General features: G+C 37.9%; 1 protein-coding gene across 1 annotated transcript; it reads left to right on the top strand.

The window, feature by feature from the left end:
* Nucleotides 1–395: 395 nt before the first annotated feature.
* On the top strand, nt 396–4018 carry LOC149237293 (cysteine-rich receptor-like protein kinase 2). The gene is made up of 7 exons (XM_089372614.1): nt 396–1554; nt 1669–1806; nt 1920–2059; nt 2146–2356; nt 2448–2682; nt 2776–2920; nt 3020–4018. The coding sequence occupies exons 1-7, from the start codon at nt 402–404 to the stop codon at nt 3398–3400; spliced, it is 2403 nt and encodes an 800-aa protein (XP_089228740.1). The 5' UTR covers nt 396–401; the 3' UTR covers nt 3401–4018.
* The last annotated feature ends 14025 nt before the right edge of the window (nt 4019–18043 follow it).

Raw genomic sequence — 18043 nt, 5'->3', positions numbered from 1 at the left:
AATATTCAGCGAATTTGCAATTCACTTAAGCTCAAGGGAATTTACGTACCATTGTAAAATACAAAAACTGACTAGAAGACTGGTAGATAAATTATGCTTTGGTTCTCGGGCTTGTTACGTAATGCTATGGCTGATCTCAATATAAGTCGGTTTATATGAATGTTAGAGTTTTAAAAGAATCAATGAAAATGCTGGGTAATTAAACGGAAATCCACAGGCAGTCTTCTCATAATTTGACAGATTATGCAAAAGGCGAGACTAAAAATACTTTCAAATAAAATAGCCAAAGGAGAGTACTACTTTAATTTTACAGTGTGCACAGCCGCCATGAATAGGTCAAAAAACTACGGCAGGATCCATCGATTTATAAAAGGAGTAAGCACTATGTTAGTCTTGGATGGATGGCAACCCCACAACAGAGATTGGTCCTTTGGCCAACAGCAAATTTATTTCAATCTTTTCCTGCAGAAAGCAACATGGACACGCTTCCAATTTTCTTTTACAGTCTCCATAACTTCCCCTTTTTCAGTCGGGCACGTCGGTGTCTGAAATCGACTGCGCATTGGGAAAAAAATCTGAAATTATTCTATAACTTCAACTTTCCAAGGCCATTGAATTATAGGAGCAGCTTCATTTATATTTTGACCTCAGGCTTACAGGACCATTGGATTGTAGGAGCAGTTTCACTCAGATTAGAAAAGAGAAAGCATTCCAATGCTATGCCCTGCTCTGCAATGGGGTTGAAGATGAAACTGTTAATCAGCAGTGTGTTACTTATAGTCTGTCTATGTACACGCATGCGCTTCGCAGTAGCTGATCCAGAGACTTCTATTGTTTGGAGCGGTTGTGGGAACAGCGGCAATTATACTTATACAAACGGTAGCGCGTTTGGGCATAATCTAAACGAGGTTTTGAATTCACTGGTGAAAAATGTTAATGCCAGCGGATTCAATACCTCTAGTATTGTTTCTCAGGGGGGAACCAGCAATAGCACAGTTTATGGGCTTGTCCAGTGCAGGGGAGATTTAGATTCCTCGGATTGCGAACAGTGCGCATCCACGGCCAAAGCGGACCTTGTTCAGGTTTGTCAAAACACTTCTGGATTCATTCAACTAGACGGCTGCTTCTTGCGTTACGACAATCATAACTTTTACAACGACATTGAGAGTAGGAAGAATTCGGTAGTTAGTGTTCTCTGCAATACTGATAATAGCAGTCAACCACAACAGTTTACAAATGCTGTTAAGGTCCTGCTCTCAAATGTTACCGCTCAAGCTGCCGAGGCTCCCAAACTTTTCGCTGCGGATTCAGTCGCTGCGCCTGGTAATATATCGCAGACTATATACAGCTTCGCGCAGTGCTGGAGAGATCTGTCCCGGACAAGCTGCGGATCGTGCCTAACCGAAGCCCTGACAGATATATTCGAATGCCAAAGTGGAGCTGTTGGGGCACAATTCGGATCTAAGAACTGCTATTTGCGGTACGAGGTCTATGAATTTTTCAATACCTCTGTTCTCTCGCCGCCATCAGGGGAAAGTCCTCCAGTATCTTCTGGTATGTTCTTCACATTGTTCACCATGAAAAGGTACATGGTGCTGTTTTTAGGATTTTGTTTTGGTGAAATAAAAGATAGCCAATTTAGTTAGAATTGTTGTGCAAATTTTGCAGGAGGCAAAAAATCTAATGTCCTTGGGATAATTCTGGGCATAGTAGCTGCCATGGTTGTACTAATTGCAGTCATAGGCATTTGGAAGTGGAAGCTTTCCACTCGTCGGAATCGTCGGCACCTAATTTATCGAACTAGAGGTCCAGAAATTGCTAAATCATTCAGCCTCAAGGATTTTCAGGTTGTGTCTTGTGAACTGTTCACCAATTTGTTTACCGCAACATAAATAGATACTCTGTAATGGTTTTCGCAGGTGACCAAGGAGACATTAGCTTAGCCCCGAGTATTGCGAATGCGGAACTCATTTTCAAGTACGATTTTCTGAGAGAAGCGACCTCCAATTTTAACTTGGAGAACAAGCTTGGAGAAGGGGGTTTTGGATCCGTATTTAAAGTGAGTTCTTGGTATTGCATTGAATTAAATTTGATATTTAAATGTACTGGAAATTAGAAATCAATTTAAAGTTTGTTGATCTGCAGGGGATTTTACCAGATAACAGAGAGGTTGCAATTAAACGACTGTATATTAGTTCAAGGCAAGGAGACGCTGAATTTCTGAATGAAGCAAACCTCATCAGTCGTGTTCAGCACAGGAATCTTGTGAAATTGCTAGGTTGCTCCGTTGAAAACTCTGAAAGGCTACTGGTTTACGAATACCTCCCCAACAGTAGTCTCGACAGGATTCTATTTGGTTTGTACTCACTCTCAGTCGCTACATATATAGATCATAGAGTCCTTAGTTTGTACATATAAATTGCTAATCCTTTTACTTCGCATTGCAGATGCAACGAAACGCCATTTACTTGATTGGAAAAAGCGGTATGAAATCATAGTTGGAATTGCGCGTGGGATGGCCTATCTTCACGAGGAATCTGAGATTCGGATCATTCACAGAGATATTAAAGCCAGCAATATTTTACTAGATGACAAATACAGACCCAAAATAGCGGACTTTGGTTTAGCCAGACTTTTTGCAGAGGATCAGAGCCACATTAGCACTAGAGTTGCAGGAACTTTGTAAGAATTTTCCCTACCAAAGAAATGTTTGAGGTTCCCAAATAATTCATACGGTTAAGATATGGAAATTTGATTAAATATGGCATTTTGCAGAGGTTACATGGCCCCTGAGTACGCTTTGCGTGGACAGCTGACAGAGAAAGCAGATGTATTCAGCTTTGGAGTGCTTCTACTTGAGATTATCAGTGGAAGAAAGAATCAGAGTTCGGGTGAAGACATGGAGTTTCTCATTGAAGGAGTATGTTTCCTTTGGTTCTCATCTTTCTAATCGAATTTTTTTCCAATATGCAGAGCTTCTTGTTAACTAAAGGTTTTTTTTTTATTGGCCAATTACCAGACATGGAGATTGTATAAAACAGAGAGAGCTTTAGAAGTTATGGATCCGACATTGGATGGCAGTTATTCATGGGAGGAAGGGATTAGAGTGATTAAAATTGGTCTTCTGTGCACGCAAGCAGCTGCAGCGTTGAGGCCTTCAATGTCCCGGGTGGTGTGGATGCTGACAAGTGAGCGAGAAGATCTTCCGTCGCCCACAAAGCCTGCTTTCATAGATCTGGATGATGTGGGGGTACCCAACGTAGGCAAGAGAGGCAGAGTTATTGACCCTGACAAAGCATCAAGCAGTAATTGGTCATCGGAAGCACCAACTTCTTCAGCACCTTCCGATATCTATTCTGCAGCAGCTGATCCTTCATCGAGCATTCTGGAGCCAAGGTGAAAGTCAAACAATGCCTGTAGCCTCTTGGCAACGTCCTAACCATTACCTGCTCAGACTGTAGGAGCACATGGTAGAATGCATTTTAAAACGAAGGGCAGTGAAGCAACTGCTCTGGGAGACAGGGGATGCGTTCTGGGAGTTCAATAGCCCAAAGCACCTGATGCATCCCTCATCATCGCCATGGCTGACCATGCATAAACGAGGCCGGCGCATTCGCTGGAAGTATCCTATAAATCCTATGGACGCTGACCCTGGTATAGGCTGTAATCCACTATTTACAACACTAATGGTCATGGAATGTTCAGTTAGCTTAACTGGAGAAGGGAAAGAAGCGGACACAGTACCAGAAGCATTAAATCAATTCAAGTAGTATAGGTACATAATCCTTTGTCACCCATTTGAGTTCCTATTTCCAAATGTACATCTGTGATGGGCCTCAGTGGGAGGGGACAGTGTGTATATATATATTTTTGGTTTTTTCAAGAAGGAGGTGATGTAATTATTAGTGAGATTGTTAGATGCTTTATGTTAATTCGTTCCAGGTACTTTAGAAAGATTTAAATGTAACCTATTATTTACAAAGAGGTTTAAATATAAGCTATTGATTCATTTAGTGGAGTATTGAAACTTGGGCTAATTGAGTGTTGTCTTGGGTTTCTCTTTTATAAATTAAATATTTTAATCAACCATGTGTAACGATAATTTAATATGGGTTTTTCTCAATAAATAAAGAAATTTATCTAAAGTATTCACTAAGCGAAGAACTGAAACTTTGGACTTATTGAGTGTGAAGTGATTCTTTTTTTTCAGAAGGAGTGTGAAATGATTCTTTGCGAAGAAATATAAATATAAACTATTTATTAAGTATTAACTACTGAAATTTGGATTCATTGCGTGTAAATATAAACTATTTATTAAGTATTAACTACTGAAATTTGGATTTTGCGTGTGAATGTGAAGCATGGTGTTTATATTTTATTTTATTTTTATTTTTTTTCCGTTTAGAATAATAAGATATTTGGTTTCATACAATATGTTGTTTAGTTTAACTTTAAAATGAATTTTTCTGTTGTAAATTATTTATTATTTTTTAGTAATATTTAAATGTAAATTATTGAGTAAAGAAATTTAAATATAACCTATTCATTAAATAGAGGATTAAAATTTTGGCACATTAATGTTAAGTGATTATTTACCAAGAAATTTAAAAATATATTATTTAATATAGGAAATATTGAAACTTAAAATTTTGGCTAATTGAGTTTTAAGTAATTCTTTGCCATGTAGTGAAATTTAAAGTTTGACTCATTGGATGTGAAGTAACTCTTTGCCCAGAGATTATCTATAAAGAAATTTAAATATATTATATTTATTAAGTAAAATATTGAAATTTGGTCTGGTGAAACGTGTATTTATTAAGTAAAATATTGAAACTTGAAAATGTAAATATGAAGTATGCTTTTTTAATAATATATTTCATAAAAATTTAAAATGTTTTTTTTAGAAATTAAATTTAAATATAAAAAATAATAGTTATTTCTCTTAATCACACCAAGTAGATTTAATTCACATTAAAATCGCTTTTTTATATTTATATTAAAGTCAATTACAAAATTTTAAATAACAATATTAAAATTTCTAACTTTTTAACTTATTAAAACATCATAATTTAATAATTATAAACACAAAAGTAAACTTTTAAAATAAACAAATACACCTTTTCTTTTTTAAATTCTAATAAATTAATTTGGTATTAACTCTCAATTGCCATCAGAATCATTAACATTATCATTGTTATGTCGGAGTAAATATTTATTAAAAAAAATTAGATCCTTATAAAATATATATATATATATATATATTTATAATATAAAATAAAAATAAAAATTAATTATTTATATAATCAATAGATATTGTAATTTAAAATAATTTATTGTAAAAAAAAATCAATTTTATATATTTATTCATGATGAAACATAAAATTTTAGAAATAAAATATTTTATATATATTTATATTTATAATTTGAAATAACTTAATTTATGATGATGATGATCATGGTTAATGTCCACTGAGACCAAACTTTGGTCTATCGGACTTAAAGAAACAAATTATTTAGTTTGATTTAAGATTTTATTCCTATACTCAAAAAGTTCAGAGAGAAGCCTCCCGAGCTCACTGTAATTTTGACAATGTAAAAGGCTAGGAAGGTCAGTATTGCAACAAAGATTTTGAAACTGAGATCTAATGTGGTTGTATGCGGGGCACTCTAAGAGGAAGTGATTTTCATCCTTGATGTTCGTATTCTCACAGGGATGGCAGAACCTTTCCATCCATGGTGTTTTAAGAATTACCCGACAACCTGTTTCACTATGGAGCTCCTGAGAGTTCGTTCTAATCTTGGATATATTAATTTTCTTCTTTGAGCTAGTTAAAACAGAGAGATACTTTTGATCTTCTAGGGTGGTGTTGATGACCTCCTTATAATATCTTAATTTTCTTTTAGCTGCTAAATAAATCTCACACCACATTTTTTCTTTGAACTTAGAAGTAACAATATTTTTATTGTTATTAATGTTTTGCAATGCAACATTCTCGTCGATCTCCCAATGGTTTAACCAGGCCCTGGTGTCTTTATACCAACCTTGTTTGAGCCTTAGGTGGTTTTGGCTAGAATTTAAAGCTAGCTTAGGAAGTTTATGGTCTCCTATGTTATTGAGTTTGTGCTTGTACAACAGAAGCCTAGTCATAGCTAGTCTCTCGATAAGGGAAAGACCCACTTCTATAAGGAGAATAGGATAGGGTGTGTTGCTTTTAATTTTGAGGTTATACGTTATAAAATGCTTCTGGATTTGCTCAATATTTCTCCAGGATTCTTTAGAGATGCTACAACCCCAAACCTCACATCCATATAAGATAACCGGAGTGACTAAAGTTTCAAAGATGAACTTCTTTCTATCCCACATTATGAGGTTTGCCGTTTTACAATTATTTTCAAGACCAAAATAAGCTTTCCATCCCCCATTACTCATTTTCTCAATGCTATAGTTCTAGTTGAGCTTGTGATGAATATCAATTCCTAGGTACTTGTAGGAAGACACTTCCTCCAAGTTACTATTGTCATACATAAAATTAGCATAAGTGTCCTTCTTGGATTTGATAATCATAACTTGTGTTTTGTCAGTGTTAACAATCATACCCATAGTAGAGCAGAAATCCTTAAGAAGTATAAGTTGCTTATCAAGATCAGATGGGCACCTTGCGAGAAGAACAATATCGTCAGCGTAGAGAAGAAGGATGATGACTATCCCAGCTAAGATCATGCCAGCACATCCTACTTCCTCTAAACAACCTTCTAGCTTATTGATGTAAATGCCAAATAGGGTAGGGGAGAGGGGGCAACCTTGTTTAACTCTGATATTACACTTAATATCTTTCGACCACCCCTCATTGCTCTTTAACTTGGCAATTACATTCTCATATAACCTTATAGCGGCAGCTCTCAACTCAAAAGGAACCTTTAGCTCTTCTAATCTATTCCAAAGGTTGTTTCTAGGAACCGTATCAAAAACCTTTCTAAAGTCCACAAAGCAACAAAAGAGATTGGATTTATCATTGCGGCATTCCTCCACAATGATCTTAAGTGTAACGAGGTGGTCTTTTGTTGAGTGCTGCTTTCTAAAACCTGCTTGGCCTTTAGCCCGCTTACCTTCACTTTCAAGCCATATGCTCAACTTCCTTTCCAAAATAATACCATATAACTTGGCTAGGAGAGGGCTGATCATAATTGTCCGATAATTAGAGGGGTTATTTGTATCCCCACTTTTAAAAATAGGGATAATGAGGCTTTGAGTCCATGGTTTAGAGAACCCTTACTTGATCGCTTGATTGAAAAGCTTGTGAATGTGGGGGATGAGGACATGACCTCCAATTTTTAAGATTTCCGCCTAGTAACCTTCAATGTCCTTAGCTTTTCGATTATCCAAGCGATTAACCCCAAAATCAATGTCTTCTAATGAGAAAAATTCTTTCGTTGTGAGCAGGGTTTCAAAGTTATCCATGAAATTTGGAGATTCATAAAGCTTTTTAAGATAGGAATTCCAGTCGTGTAAATTTTTTTTATTATTATCTTTAGTTTTCCTAGTTAGAATCTACCTCCATAATTTCATAGGAGCTACCTTAGAGAGGTGTAAGAGATTCTCTTGTCTTTTACAAATATAATGCCTTTTTTTCCTTTTAGTTAGGGCTTTGTATATTTTTATCTTGCCAATTTTAAGAGATTCATCAACAACTTTCTTAATTGCTGTCCTCGCACTTTTACAATCTTTGTCATACCATGGGTTGGTTTTGTTATTTCTTTTATTACTTGAAACTTCAATTGAGAACTTGTTAATAGAATATGAGAGGGTTGTAGTAAAATTATGATAGAGATCTTCTATGTTGTCTATATTAGATAAAGGAAGCAAATTAGTTTTTAATTCATTTAGAAAGAGATCTTTTTTATTTCTATCAAAGATTAACTTCTTTTGGCTATAAGGATTATCTTCTATGGGATCTCTATGCATGAAAAAATTGATAGTTATAATTAAAGGCCTATGATCAGAGTCAGGCTTGTGGTCGTTTAAGATGTCAAAATTTGTTATTTCATTGTATAGAGGGAGATCAGAGATAACATAGTCTACCACACTGCTACCAAGCCCATGGATGTAGGTCATCTAGCTAGAATTGGGCCACTTATTTAGACCGTTGCAAATTATGAGATCCTGAGCACTACAGGGCTTGACTAGCTCCAACCTAAACAATTTCTCCTCGAGGTCTTTAGAGCTCCTTTTGTACCGGCTAGCCAGAGGAAGGTCTTCATCTAACCAAAGAAGATTAGGGTTGGAATGATTGCTTAGAAGGATAGCTTGGTTGCTTGAAGTTCGAGCATTAAAGTCACCCATTAAAAGGATATTGCCTTCATTCCATAGGCTAGAATATCATTCTATAAACCATTGTAAGGACTATTTTTATCTAGATTCTTTTTCTTATAGAAGTTAGAATTGATGGGGGGGAATAACAGATTGCTATGTAGGTCTTTTTATCATAAATTTCAGTAATTTCTATCCAACTATATTGGTTGTAAGGGTTGTTTTTATAAATCCTAGCATGGGGAGAGATGTTCTTCTTAATGTAACAGCTATACCCCCAATGCCTCTATGGGAGAATCGCTTATTCCAGGTAGACCATAATGTAAAGCCATCTATGTTAGGGACCTTAGATGCTTCGTGCTTCCAAGTTTCAACAAGCAAAATAATATCAACATCATTCGAGATCCAACTTAGCTTGGGGCCTTTGTTCCATGGAAAACCTCGATAGTTCCAAGAAAGAATATGGAGCATGTTGTAATATTTAAAATAAAAATCCACACTCACGTATCATTTCTCTAACTTAATGTCTTACGTGTTGTTTCTGAGGTAAGACTGCGCAAATGTCTGTTTTAAGAAATTTATTGTTTTTTTTTCAGTGGAACCCTTACTTGGATTGATTGAATGGATCCGTAGACCAATTGTTGGATCAATGGATCTAGAGTTGGATCCGTAGATCGGTTGCTGGAGGATCTGGTGTTGAATGCCTAGATCTGTTGCTGGATTATTAGATTTGTTGATTGGATCAGTGAATCTGTTATTGGAGTCGTAGATCTATTGATCAGACGAACTATTGGTGGTGCTCATGAATTAAAACGTAGGGTGTTGTTGAAATTTTTCTGTCACAATGAATAATCACATTGCAAAGACATACCTTAATGAGAGAAATAAGCTCGATGGGTCAAATTATGCCAACTAGAAAATCAATATACAAACATTGCTCAAGGGTTCTAGTGTGTGGACAATTGTAAATGGATATGAAGCAAAACTGATTGCAACTAGAGGTGCCACAACCGCATTAGTTCAAGATTGGGAAAAGAGGGAAAATAAAGCGAAGGTGTTGTTGAAGATGTCGGTAAAAGATAACATAATCCCTCATATTCGAGACCTTATATCGCAGTCGGGGGATTGAATGTGACAAGTCTTTCATAGCTTGCGATGCGGTATTCCAATAAGCTTCTTTTGATAACTCAACCGGGTCCACAACTTTATCACAAATGACGGTTTGCGGGACTTCACAAGTGTGGGACTTGAGTCGTACTTTCCTATCCCCACTCTTCTGATAGTTGTTGCTCCTGTTGACTCTTTCCTCACTGCGTGTTCCTCTTTGCTCCTTCTGATGAATTCTTCCTATCGGTTCTTCTTGGGCATATATTACATGCGATACTCCCGATATGGCTCCTCCAATGTTAACTCCTCCGATATGTTGGCTCCTCCGATATTTCATGCAATATCTTTGATATGGATCTTACTCTTGAGCATATGTGATATTTTAATAAGAACAGTTTGTAACAGAGTCTTACTCATGGCTTGGCTTTCCTGTGGCTTCTCCTCACTCTTTCGCTCTTACACTTTGGCTTCATGATGGCTTCTCGCTCCTGTTTCTTCACAGATCTGCTCTGCTTCTCCTTGGCTTCATATCATCATTTAGTATCTAGAATATTTCCATATTGACATTAATGAAAATCTAGATCAACAATCTCCTAATGTTCCTCAAGTTTATCATGAGAGTCGAGATACTTCGAAAAGGGGCCCATCTTGTCTTAACAGTGGCCAAGAGTAAGGCCATACTATTAGGAATGACGAATACTTGAGATTCCAACTTTCAAATATTAGCAAGGGATCCTTCCCTGCACTCATCCACCCTATCTAGGGCTTTCAACTACTTCTTCACCTTTCTTTTGCTCATCTCGAGATCCACATGGTGCAAATTTCCCTAGGATGTAGACTTTCTGAGTCGAGTAAGCATATAACACACTCAAGCCACACAAATTCCCATGGCCTACAGCTATACCGATGTGAACAAGCCAGGTGAGGAGGAGAATGAACCATTGGGGAACCCGACTCATCATGTATGGGGTTGTCGCTCGGTACTCCATAAGATGTTAGAGAAGTTCAAGCTCTAGTTCCATCTGATGAGCCCCAAAAATGTACCATTATTTGGGCTCATTCAACCTCCTAATTTGGCTTAGTCCACCATTCTCATTTGTTTATTGCATGTTTTTTATTATTTTTATGTTAATAGAGTGAATTTGGTTAGTCATTATGCCAACAAGTCTAATGGGTGCTTTGTGTAGCCTTTTTGGTCAACTTGGAGACAAAATTGAAGGTCTTAATGAGCACTTGGCAGCCAAATTCGTGGGAGAACAAGCTAGAGGATTTGTAGGAAGGTGTCCCCCTCATTTATGGGCCCTTACCTCGAATTCTCCACCATCAGCTCGGAGTTCAAGGGCCACCGAATCAATGAGCACAAGGGCAGCCAAGCAAGTCAAGTTGGACTGCTGTTAACTACAAGTCTTGGGCAGCCAAGTCCCTAAATTTTAGGAGGACTGTTGGGTCCTCAAATTGTATAAATAAGAGGGCTTAAGACCTCATTCGAGTTAGTCATTTTGGGGAGCTAGTTGTTAGTCATTTTTGGGATTAGCTAGTTAGTCAATTTGGTTAGCCAATTAGTCTTTTTGTAAGCCAGTTTTGGCATGATGTTAGACTCTTGATTATTTAATAAAGGCAGGCAGCTTTGGATCCAATTCTAAGTTTTTAAGGGAGCTATAGCTCTCAGGTTAGGGCCCAACCTGAGAGCAATAGACCTCCCCTTCCTTGTATTGTTACTTGTTTCCTTGCAGCACTTTATTTCCTTTGTTTTGACATGCATTTAGAATTTACAGTCTGCTGATTCGATTTCTTTTGTGTGATTGAGTAGGATTAGTTTACAAGTTCAAGTGCTTTTAGTTGTTTAGATTGGAGTAGGAGGATTGTAATTCATTAGAGTCAAGAAAAGGTTGATAGTGCACTCGCTGCCATCTCTGTTTAGAGATTGGGGGTGTGGGCTGTACCAACCACCAAAAAACGCAGTCTTATGCTTCCATGCAAGCTGCAACATAGTCATTTCCATTGAAGATCCATACATGCACTTTTGATATTGAACAATACTTCTTTATTCCACTTCCATGCACGAGTTTCCTTCACAATTTACATTGCTGTTCATTGAGGTTATATCACAAGTAGCATAGGTTAATGAATTCTCGTTTTGATGCATGACATAAGTAATTTGTTTCATTTACACTGCTCGGTATCATTCCACTTCCTTCTTCTGCTCCCTAACCACGCCTCAAGTCACCTTCTCGACCTCTGTTCAGCTCGTTCACCTTCCAACTCTTTCATTGCCCACGTAGCTTCATCTTTTTGACCTTTCGTTGATCCCATCCTTCTATCCACCAACCACTTCGTGCACTCGTTCTCTGTCCTATTTCTCTGCCCCTGAGTCATCACAAGCTCCATCTCCACCTTACCTATCCACCCATACCACTCCATCACCTCGCCATCACCTAAAACTCCCATGGTAGATCATCCTGTAGAAGTTAGCAGACTTCCTGTAGAAATCCCTGAGTTTCCTGTAGGATCCCCTGCAGACATCCTGTAGGAGCCTGCAAACTTGGTTGCCGAGCATCCAAACATTGTAGACTTCTGTAGACTGATGCTAAGGATCCCCTGGGACCTCTCCTAGCCCCCCTGACCTTTCCCAAGCTTTCCTTCCTTTCGCACCACCTCTGCACAACCAAACCCTAATAAGAAACAAAATCATCATCACTCCAACCACTTAAGCAAAAACACAAAAACATGTTCTTTTCAATAAAAGTAGTTTAAGTTCATGCATTTTACATCATTAGAAGTAATGGCATCATTTCCAGACACTTGCACTCCACCCATTGCATCCTAGAGGTTAAGCTAGTCATATTAGGGTTTACTAGGGTTTCCATGTTTTGGTTGGCTTTCAGTTCATTTTTGCAAAATAGATTAATTTCCTTTAAGATAGCCTTCGTCCATCATTTAGCAAGCTTCTTCTGAGAGCATATAGAAGTTGGATTGAGCCCTAGCGGACTTGTGCCAGCTGACCAAGTGACAATTGCGACAAGAGCTAGTACTTGTGCATACAACATCGTCGCTTCCAAGTTTGTACGAACTACCGGGTTGATAAAATTAGAGATAGGGAGCTCCAGGAGTTGTAGCATTATTGCTACAATACTGGAGCCCACCACCATCTTTCTAGCTTACACCTAGATCTGCAAGTACAAGTCAACACATATAAAAGCTCCATCATACCAGGGGAATCTATCGATATGAACATTCTTAACAATACAATGATTTCACTTATTCCATATAAAAAATAGGAGCTCTATTCTAATGCTGCCATGTTACTTAGAACTGCAGCACCTAGTGGGAGCTTCTCGTTGGTTAGAGTAGACTTGCAAGTTACAAAACCTAGGAGAATCTAACCACATAGGGTTGAGGCTTATTCCCAGACCGACTTAGCATAAGGACAAAACCAGAACAAGAGTTTGATAGTTTCATCCTTGTGGTATAACGGGCATTTATGATGTGATACACCCAGATACTTCAGAAGCTGGATAAGAGGAAGCCTGCCTATAAGAAAGGACCAAGAAAATACAACATTCTTAGACTCAATAAAGGATTGTCGCACTAAGTCGAGTTGAAACATATAGGGAGATTTTTTAGAGACCAATCTCCAAAGCTTGTTTCACTTGGCATCTAAGATTGGCATGGAGTTGAGCCACTGATACCCATCAATTGGATTATACTTCATGAAGCCTTTATAGTAGTGCCACTTATAATCTTTCCACTGCACCACTACACCAGGGATACCCAACTTGAGGAAAAGTTTTTTAGTAACCAAATCCTGGACCCGCTTGTCTGACCTGGAAAGACGAAATTTTGCTTTTGGAGTAGCACGTGACTTCCAACTATGTGTGCAAGCATCAAAGAGATACCCTGCTCGAATGATGTCTTTCTTGTACAATCGTTTGGTTGGGAACCAAGTATATTCTCCCAGAGGTTTTCCTTCATACTGCACCAAAGGAGACCACCAAATGCAATCTTGATCATTGAAATAAAGGCTTGTATGCAAAGAAGCCCCCTTCAGAGCAAGGTGATGCTTAATAGTTCCCAAATATTTCCCAAAACTTTTAGCCACAAAGGTTCCCTAAATTTGGACTTTGGCCAAAGTCAACAACAAAATTTGGAAATTGAGATTCCTCCAAAACCTTTCCCTAACAGGGCCCCTCTCATGATTCAATTGTATATGAGCACTTTCTAGATTAATTGAACTTCCCCCTAATCACCCATTTTGTGCACTAGGCATGGGCTTAATGGAATGGCTTGGTTATCTGCAATAGACTCCATTCCTTTGAACTACAACAAAGCCCCCAATTAACTTAATGGAGGCACTTTTATACCTACAACCTGACCCATAGAAAGTCTTAGAGGAGCTTATCTAGTCAATGATAGGCCATAGTGAACGGAACCCTGCAAGACAAGTAATATACATGGGTAGTAGCTAGAACATTGGAATGTATTTGGAATCCGACCACTAAGGATAGAGGCCATGAAATACACTTGTGCACTTTCTTGGCTATTCGTTGCAACACCACCTCCTAAAGGGCTTTTCGGCGAAGCTTGAAAAGCAAAGGATGCGTAAGCAGGCTTTTTAGTTACTTATTTGAGAGGGGCCACCCAATAAGTCAAATCAATTTCTTGCTCGACTAACAGGAGAGGAATTATATATGTAATTACGATTTCCTGAATGATCCAATCATGAATGAGGTATGCGTGTCCGGCCTGTTATGAATTATATATGTCATTATGCATTTATGTCATCATTATGATTTTCCTTGAAAAATCTCTAGTTATGTTACCTAAATTGCACGTGTGGATAACAGATTTTGCTATTATATATGTCATTATCCATTCATTCATTATATATGTCATTACGGTTTAGAAGACAATGCATATATTATATATGTAATTATGTCATTCATTATAGCAGTAATTCTTCTTGCTATTATATATGTCATTATGCATTCATGACTCGATATATTATATTGCTTTAGCAAAGATAGACACAACAGGATGGATGTTTTTTACCGTACTTCTATTTTTTCCCCTCAAATGGATTTCTTCCCCTATGAGAAGGTAAGTAGGTGCTAATCTAAATGTTGCTATTATATATGTCATTATGGCATGACTCGATAGCTAAAATTACACCAGAAAATGCTGTTATTATATATGTCATTATGGCAGCTCAAAATTGATCATATTCGATCAAGAATTTCTCGAGTTGCAAGAGGGTGCGTAAGCATGGCTCAACTAAAAGGAGAGGGAGATTCTGTCATATCATTATATATGAAACACCACTCGAGTTCATCGTTGCAAGAGCGAGATTCCTTCATTTCATTTATAACGATACACCACTCGAGTTCATTTCAATTCGTTTCATTGATCGAGTGGCAGGAGCGAGATTCCGTCATATCCTTATATAATGATGCACCACTTCATGTAAATGAGTGCTTTGAGGGAGAGGAATTAACCTATCTGCCTTTCATTTCATGACTGCTACGAATAGTTACCCACCTTAAGACCTAGACCTATAGCCTTATACACTTGCCTTCATGAATCACTTAGCTTAGTCAATGCTACTATTTACCTTCTCTTTTAAGGAGAGGATCAACTTACTACTACTAAAAAACATAACCCAATCAACCTATACTCAACATATTGACCAACCACCATCACACCTTCACTCCCTGTACCCCCCATACGCTTTATATTAGCAGACTGCTTACAACACACTTCTGCTACGAATGATTCTACTAGGTACCACTATGATCTTGTTGGGCCAAGCAGAATGAAACTGGCCAACCCATTGATTCAGATAGGATGGAATACTCTGTAGAGTAGGCATGTTATCCACTTATTTTGGTTACCAGACTACTTCATCCAACCTTTGTTAATGGAGTGCATGCGCGCCCTTACCAGCCCATTCATTCTGCTAGGAATACTCTCAGTAGGGGAGGTATGCTGCTATTATTAACCCTTTCATCCCCTTCCTTTTGTAACTCTTTACTCACCTAAATAAAGAGACCTGTTAGCTCTAGAACACTTTCTTTATTAATGCACTTAGTGATTGAATCATGATATTTACCTCTTCTCAGGACGGGATCAACCAACCTTACCCTTCCTTAATCCCTTCACCCTAGGATATGGATGGAGTGATTTTTAACTCATTGATGTAATGAAGCCAGGAATACTAAAGTAGGCATGACATCTATTCACTGGAAGACCTAGACCTCTTAGCCCTAAATACTTTATGAATTAAACTTTAGTTGCTAGGAACTTTGAAGTTGCTAGGAACTTTGAATTGGACGAAAAATCCCTTGCCTACAAAATGACTTTATGTTGGACAGGTTGGATTGTCGAAACTAGCTGCCTTAGGAATGACATATCCCCTACTTACATTGAGAAGGCTTGCTTGGATGGGCCACTTAGACCTTGAATATTTACTTTTTGAAACCTACTTTCTTGATTACTGTCAGTTGTACAGGAACCACCAGTCCTGGAATCGTCAGAACTGCCTCCCCCCTTTAGGAACTATAGCCAGATAGACCCAGATATAATGTACGGGCTTGCTTGGGCAGACCAGTTGTATAACCTTTTGAAGCCTACTTGGATTTCTTTATGTTGGACAGGTTGGGTTGGATTGTCCAAACTATCACCTTCTTGAATTGATTCACTAAAGCCAGAACTTCAGAGACATGACTAGATTATTGATTCGACGAAGAATTTCTTTATTTTCTTCCCTTGCTCCTCGTGATCGATTGTTGAATGACATGGCTGTGGATGGATGGGATGATGGTCAATGAATGAAATCCTACCTGATAATTATGACTCAAATGGAACTGAGGCTTATGAATCAATAATATGCTTATGCAAATAGAAACTGCTAATCCCGGTGGCACATATGATGTAGATTTCGGTACTTATTAAATACTAAAGAAGCCAGGAAGCATTAATAAAGGAAATTAGTCATAGTTTGGGTGAGACTTAAACCAGGGGAAGGCCAAAATAGAGAAAAAGGAGAAGTTGAGAAAGGCGGGGGAGGGGATGAAAATCTAGGTATCTAGGTCCAAAATATTATGATTTCATGGGCTCGATCGATCTATATGGGTCCATCCACCACCTCTTGGGTTTGGCATAAAGTCAAGTTGTTCGTCCCATCCCACCATAAAGAATATGCCTTCCTAACCTATTTTCTTCTTTCCTTTCTTAATCAAGTCAATATATGGGTTCACCCATTAATACCCTTCCACGTATGTCTCACCCCTACCTAGAAATAGAGAGAGAGGATAATAAGCTTCTTCCTAACAGGTCTCTATCTACGGTACCAACTCTCTAACTTATGTATTCGCACCAGCTCTGTCTGTGGGACCAAATCAAATCTATTTGTTTCTTCTCTTTGGAACCCATTCCATCTTTCATTCTAGTACTGGGTCATTCCTTTCTCACTCAACAACAAGCTCTCGTACGCTAAGATAAGGCTGATCTCTGCTCCTGCCTGTCGAAATGAATGCGTAAAGGTAAGATCTTGTATATGTATAATAGAGGTCGAGGTTATGGTTGTATCATCTCAATTAAGATCCTGTAATTTCTCAAGAGAGGTCGCGAGCAGTGTATGGAACTGGGGTGGGTGTTTGGGTGGTTTCCTAAACTAACGAAGGTATTCTGTATTCGACCCTGAATCCCATAATGTGGTATGGAGTCTCATCAGTTAAATGATCTGAAATGATCATACACTTAAAACAAAGTAGAATTGATTATATCATCAGTGATCTGAATGTTAACTTAAGGTATGCTTGTAGTGGGAACAAAAGCAATAAAGAGCGATGCGACATAATTAAAAACATAAGAATCATGCGAAAATAAGTATTGAACATATCAAACACAATGTATACTAGACATCAACATTTATTACGGAGTTCATCCCTGATGGACTATGTCTTTGGGTCTGCTTTATTAGGAATGAACTCAAGAGGTTGATTACATAGCAATTTAATTAGATTGAATTTGCAAGCAGGAAAATCTGATCACTGTCACTGGATAGCTCTCTGAATTGGATTTGCAACGCTTCTTACGATTTTGGGTTCTGTATCCGGATGCTCCCGTAATGCTAGAAACAAAACTGCCAATTACCTCCTCCGATTGCACCTGAAACACAAAATGAATTCACAAAAACTTGCACTAACTCCTCACTTCAAATCCCTAGCTTAAATAGCCCTGCAAATACATGGAAACCTCCTTTTGCTTATTCCATGGTGAATGATTTGACTTGGAGGTTGAAATTATGGTTTGTTTAAGTTTGAAATGACACCTTAACATACACCTATGCATTAATTTATTAACTCCCGTAACTAAAACCCATTTAAAAAACGTATAATAAAACTGGACCCATTAGCCGCTATGCTAACCGGGCGGAGGCTTGACAGCCCATGTGAACACCTATAATAAAATTGTTTTGTTGGCGGTTACTGTTAGCTCTGCTATGCACTTGTGTGTTTGGAGAGCCAAATTACTACCGTGGCCATGTGTTTTTACAAGGAGGGAGCTTGTAGCAGTTTATTTCATCCTTTCCCCTTCGTTTTCTTTATACCCTCTTAACCCCTTCATCTC

The sequence above is a fragment of the Pinus tabuliformis genome, chromosome 8, assembly GCF_031772625.1.
Source record: "Pinus tabuliformis cultivar Carrire ecotype Pingquan chromosome 8, CPIR1, whole genome shotgun sequence".
Classification (NCBI taxonomy): Eukaryota; Viridiplantae; Streptophyta; class Pinopsida; order Pinales; family Pinaceae; genus Pinus; species Pinus tabuliformis.
This window is presented reverse-complemented; position numbering and strand designations above follow the sequence as displayed.

What these genes read in the sequence shown, in the direction of transcription:
- LOC149237293 (XM_089372614.1), top strand. Translation starts at nt 402, where the DNA reads ATGGCAACCCCACAACAGAGATTGGTCCTTTGGCCAACAGCAAATTTA. An exon ending in AAGTCCTCCAGTATCTTCTG is followed by an intron (nt 1,555 to 1,668) that starts GTATGTTCTTCA and finishes CAAATTTTGCAG; the next exon opens with GAGGCAAAAAATCTAATGTC. An exon ending in ACTAGAGTTGCAGGAACTTT is followed by an intron (nt 2,683 to 2,775) that starts GTAAGAATTTTC and finishes GGCATTTTGCAG; the next exon opens with AGGTTACATGGCCCCTGAGT.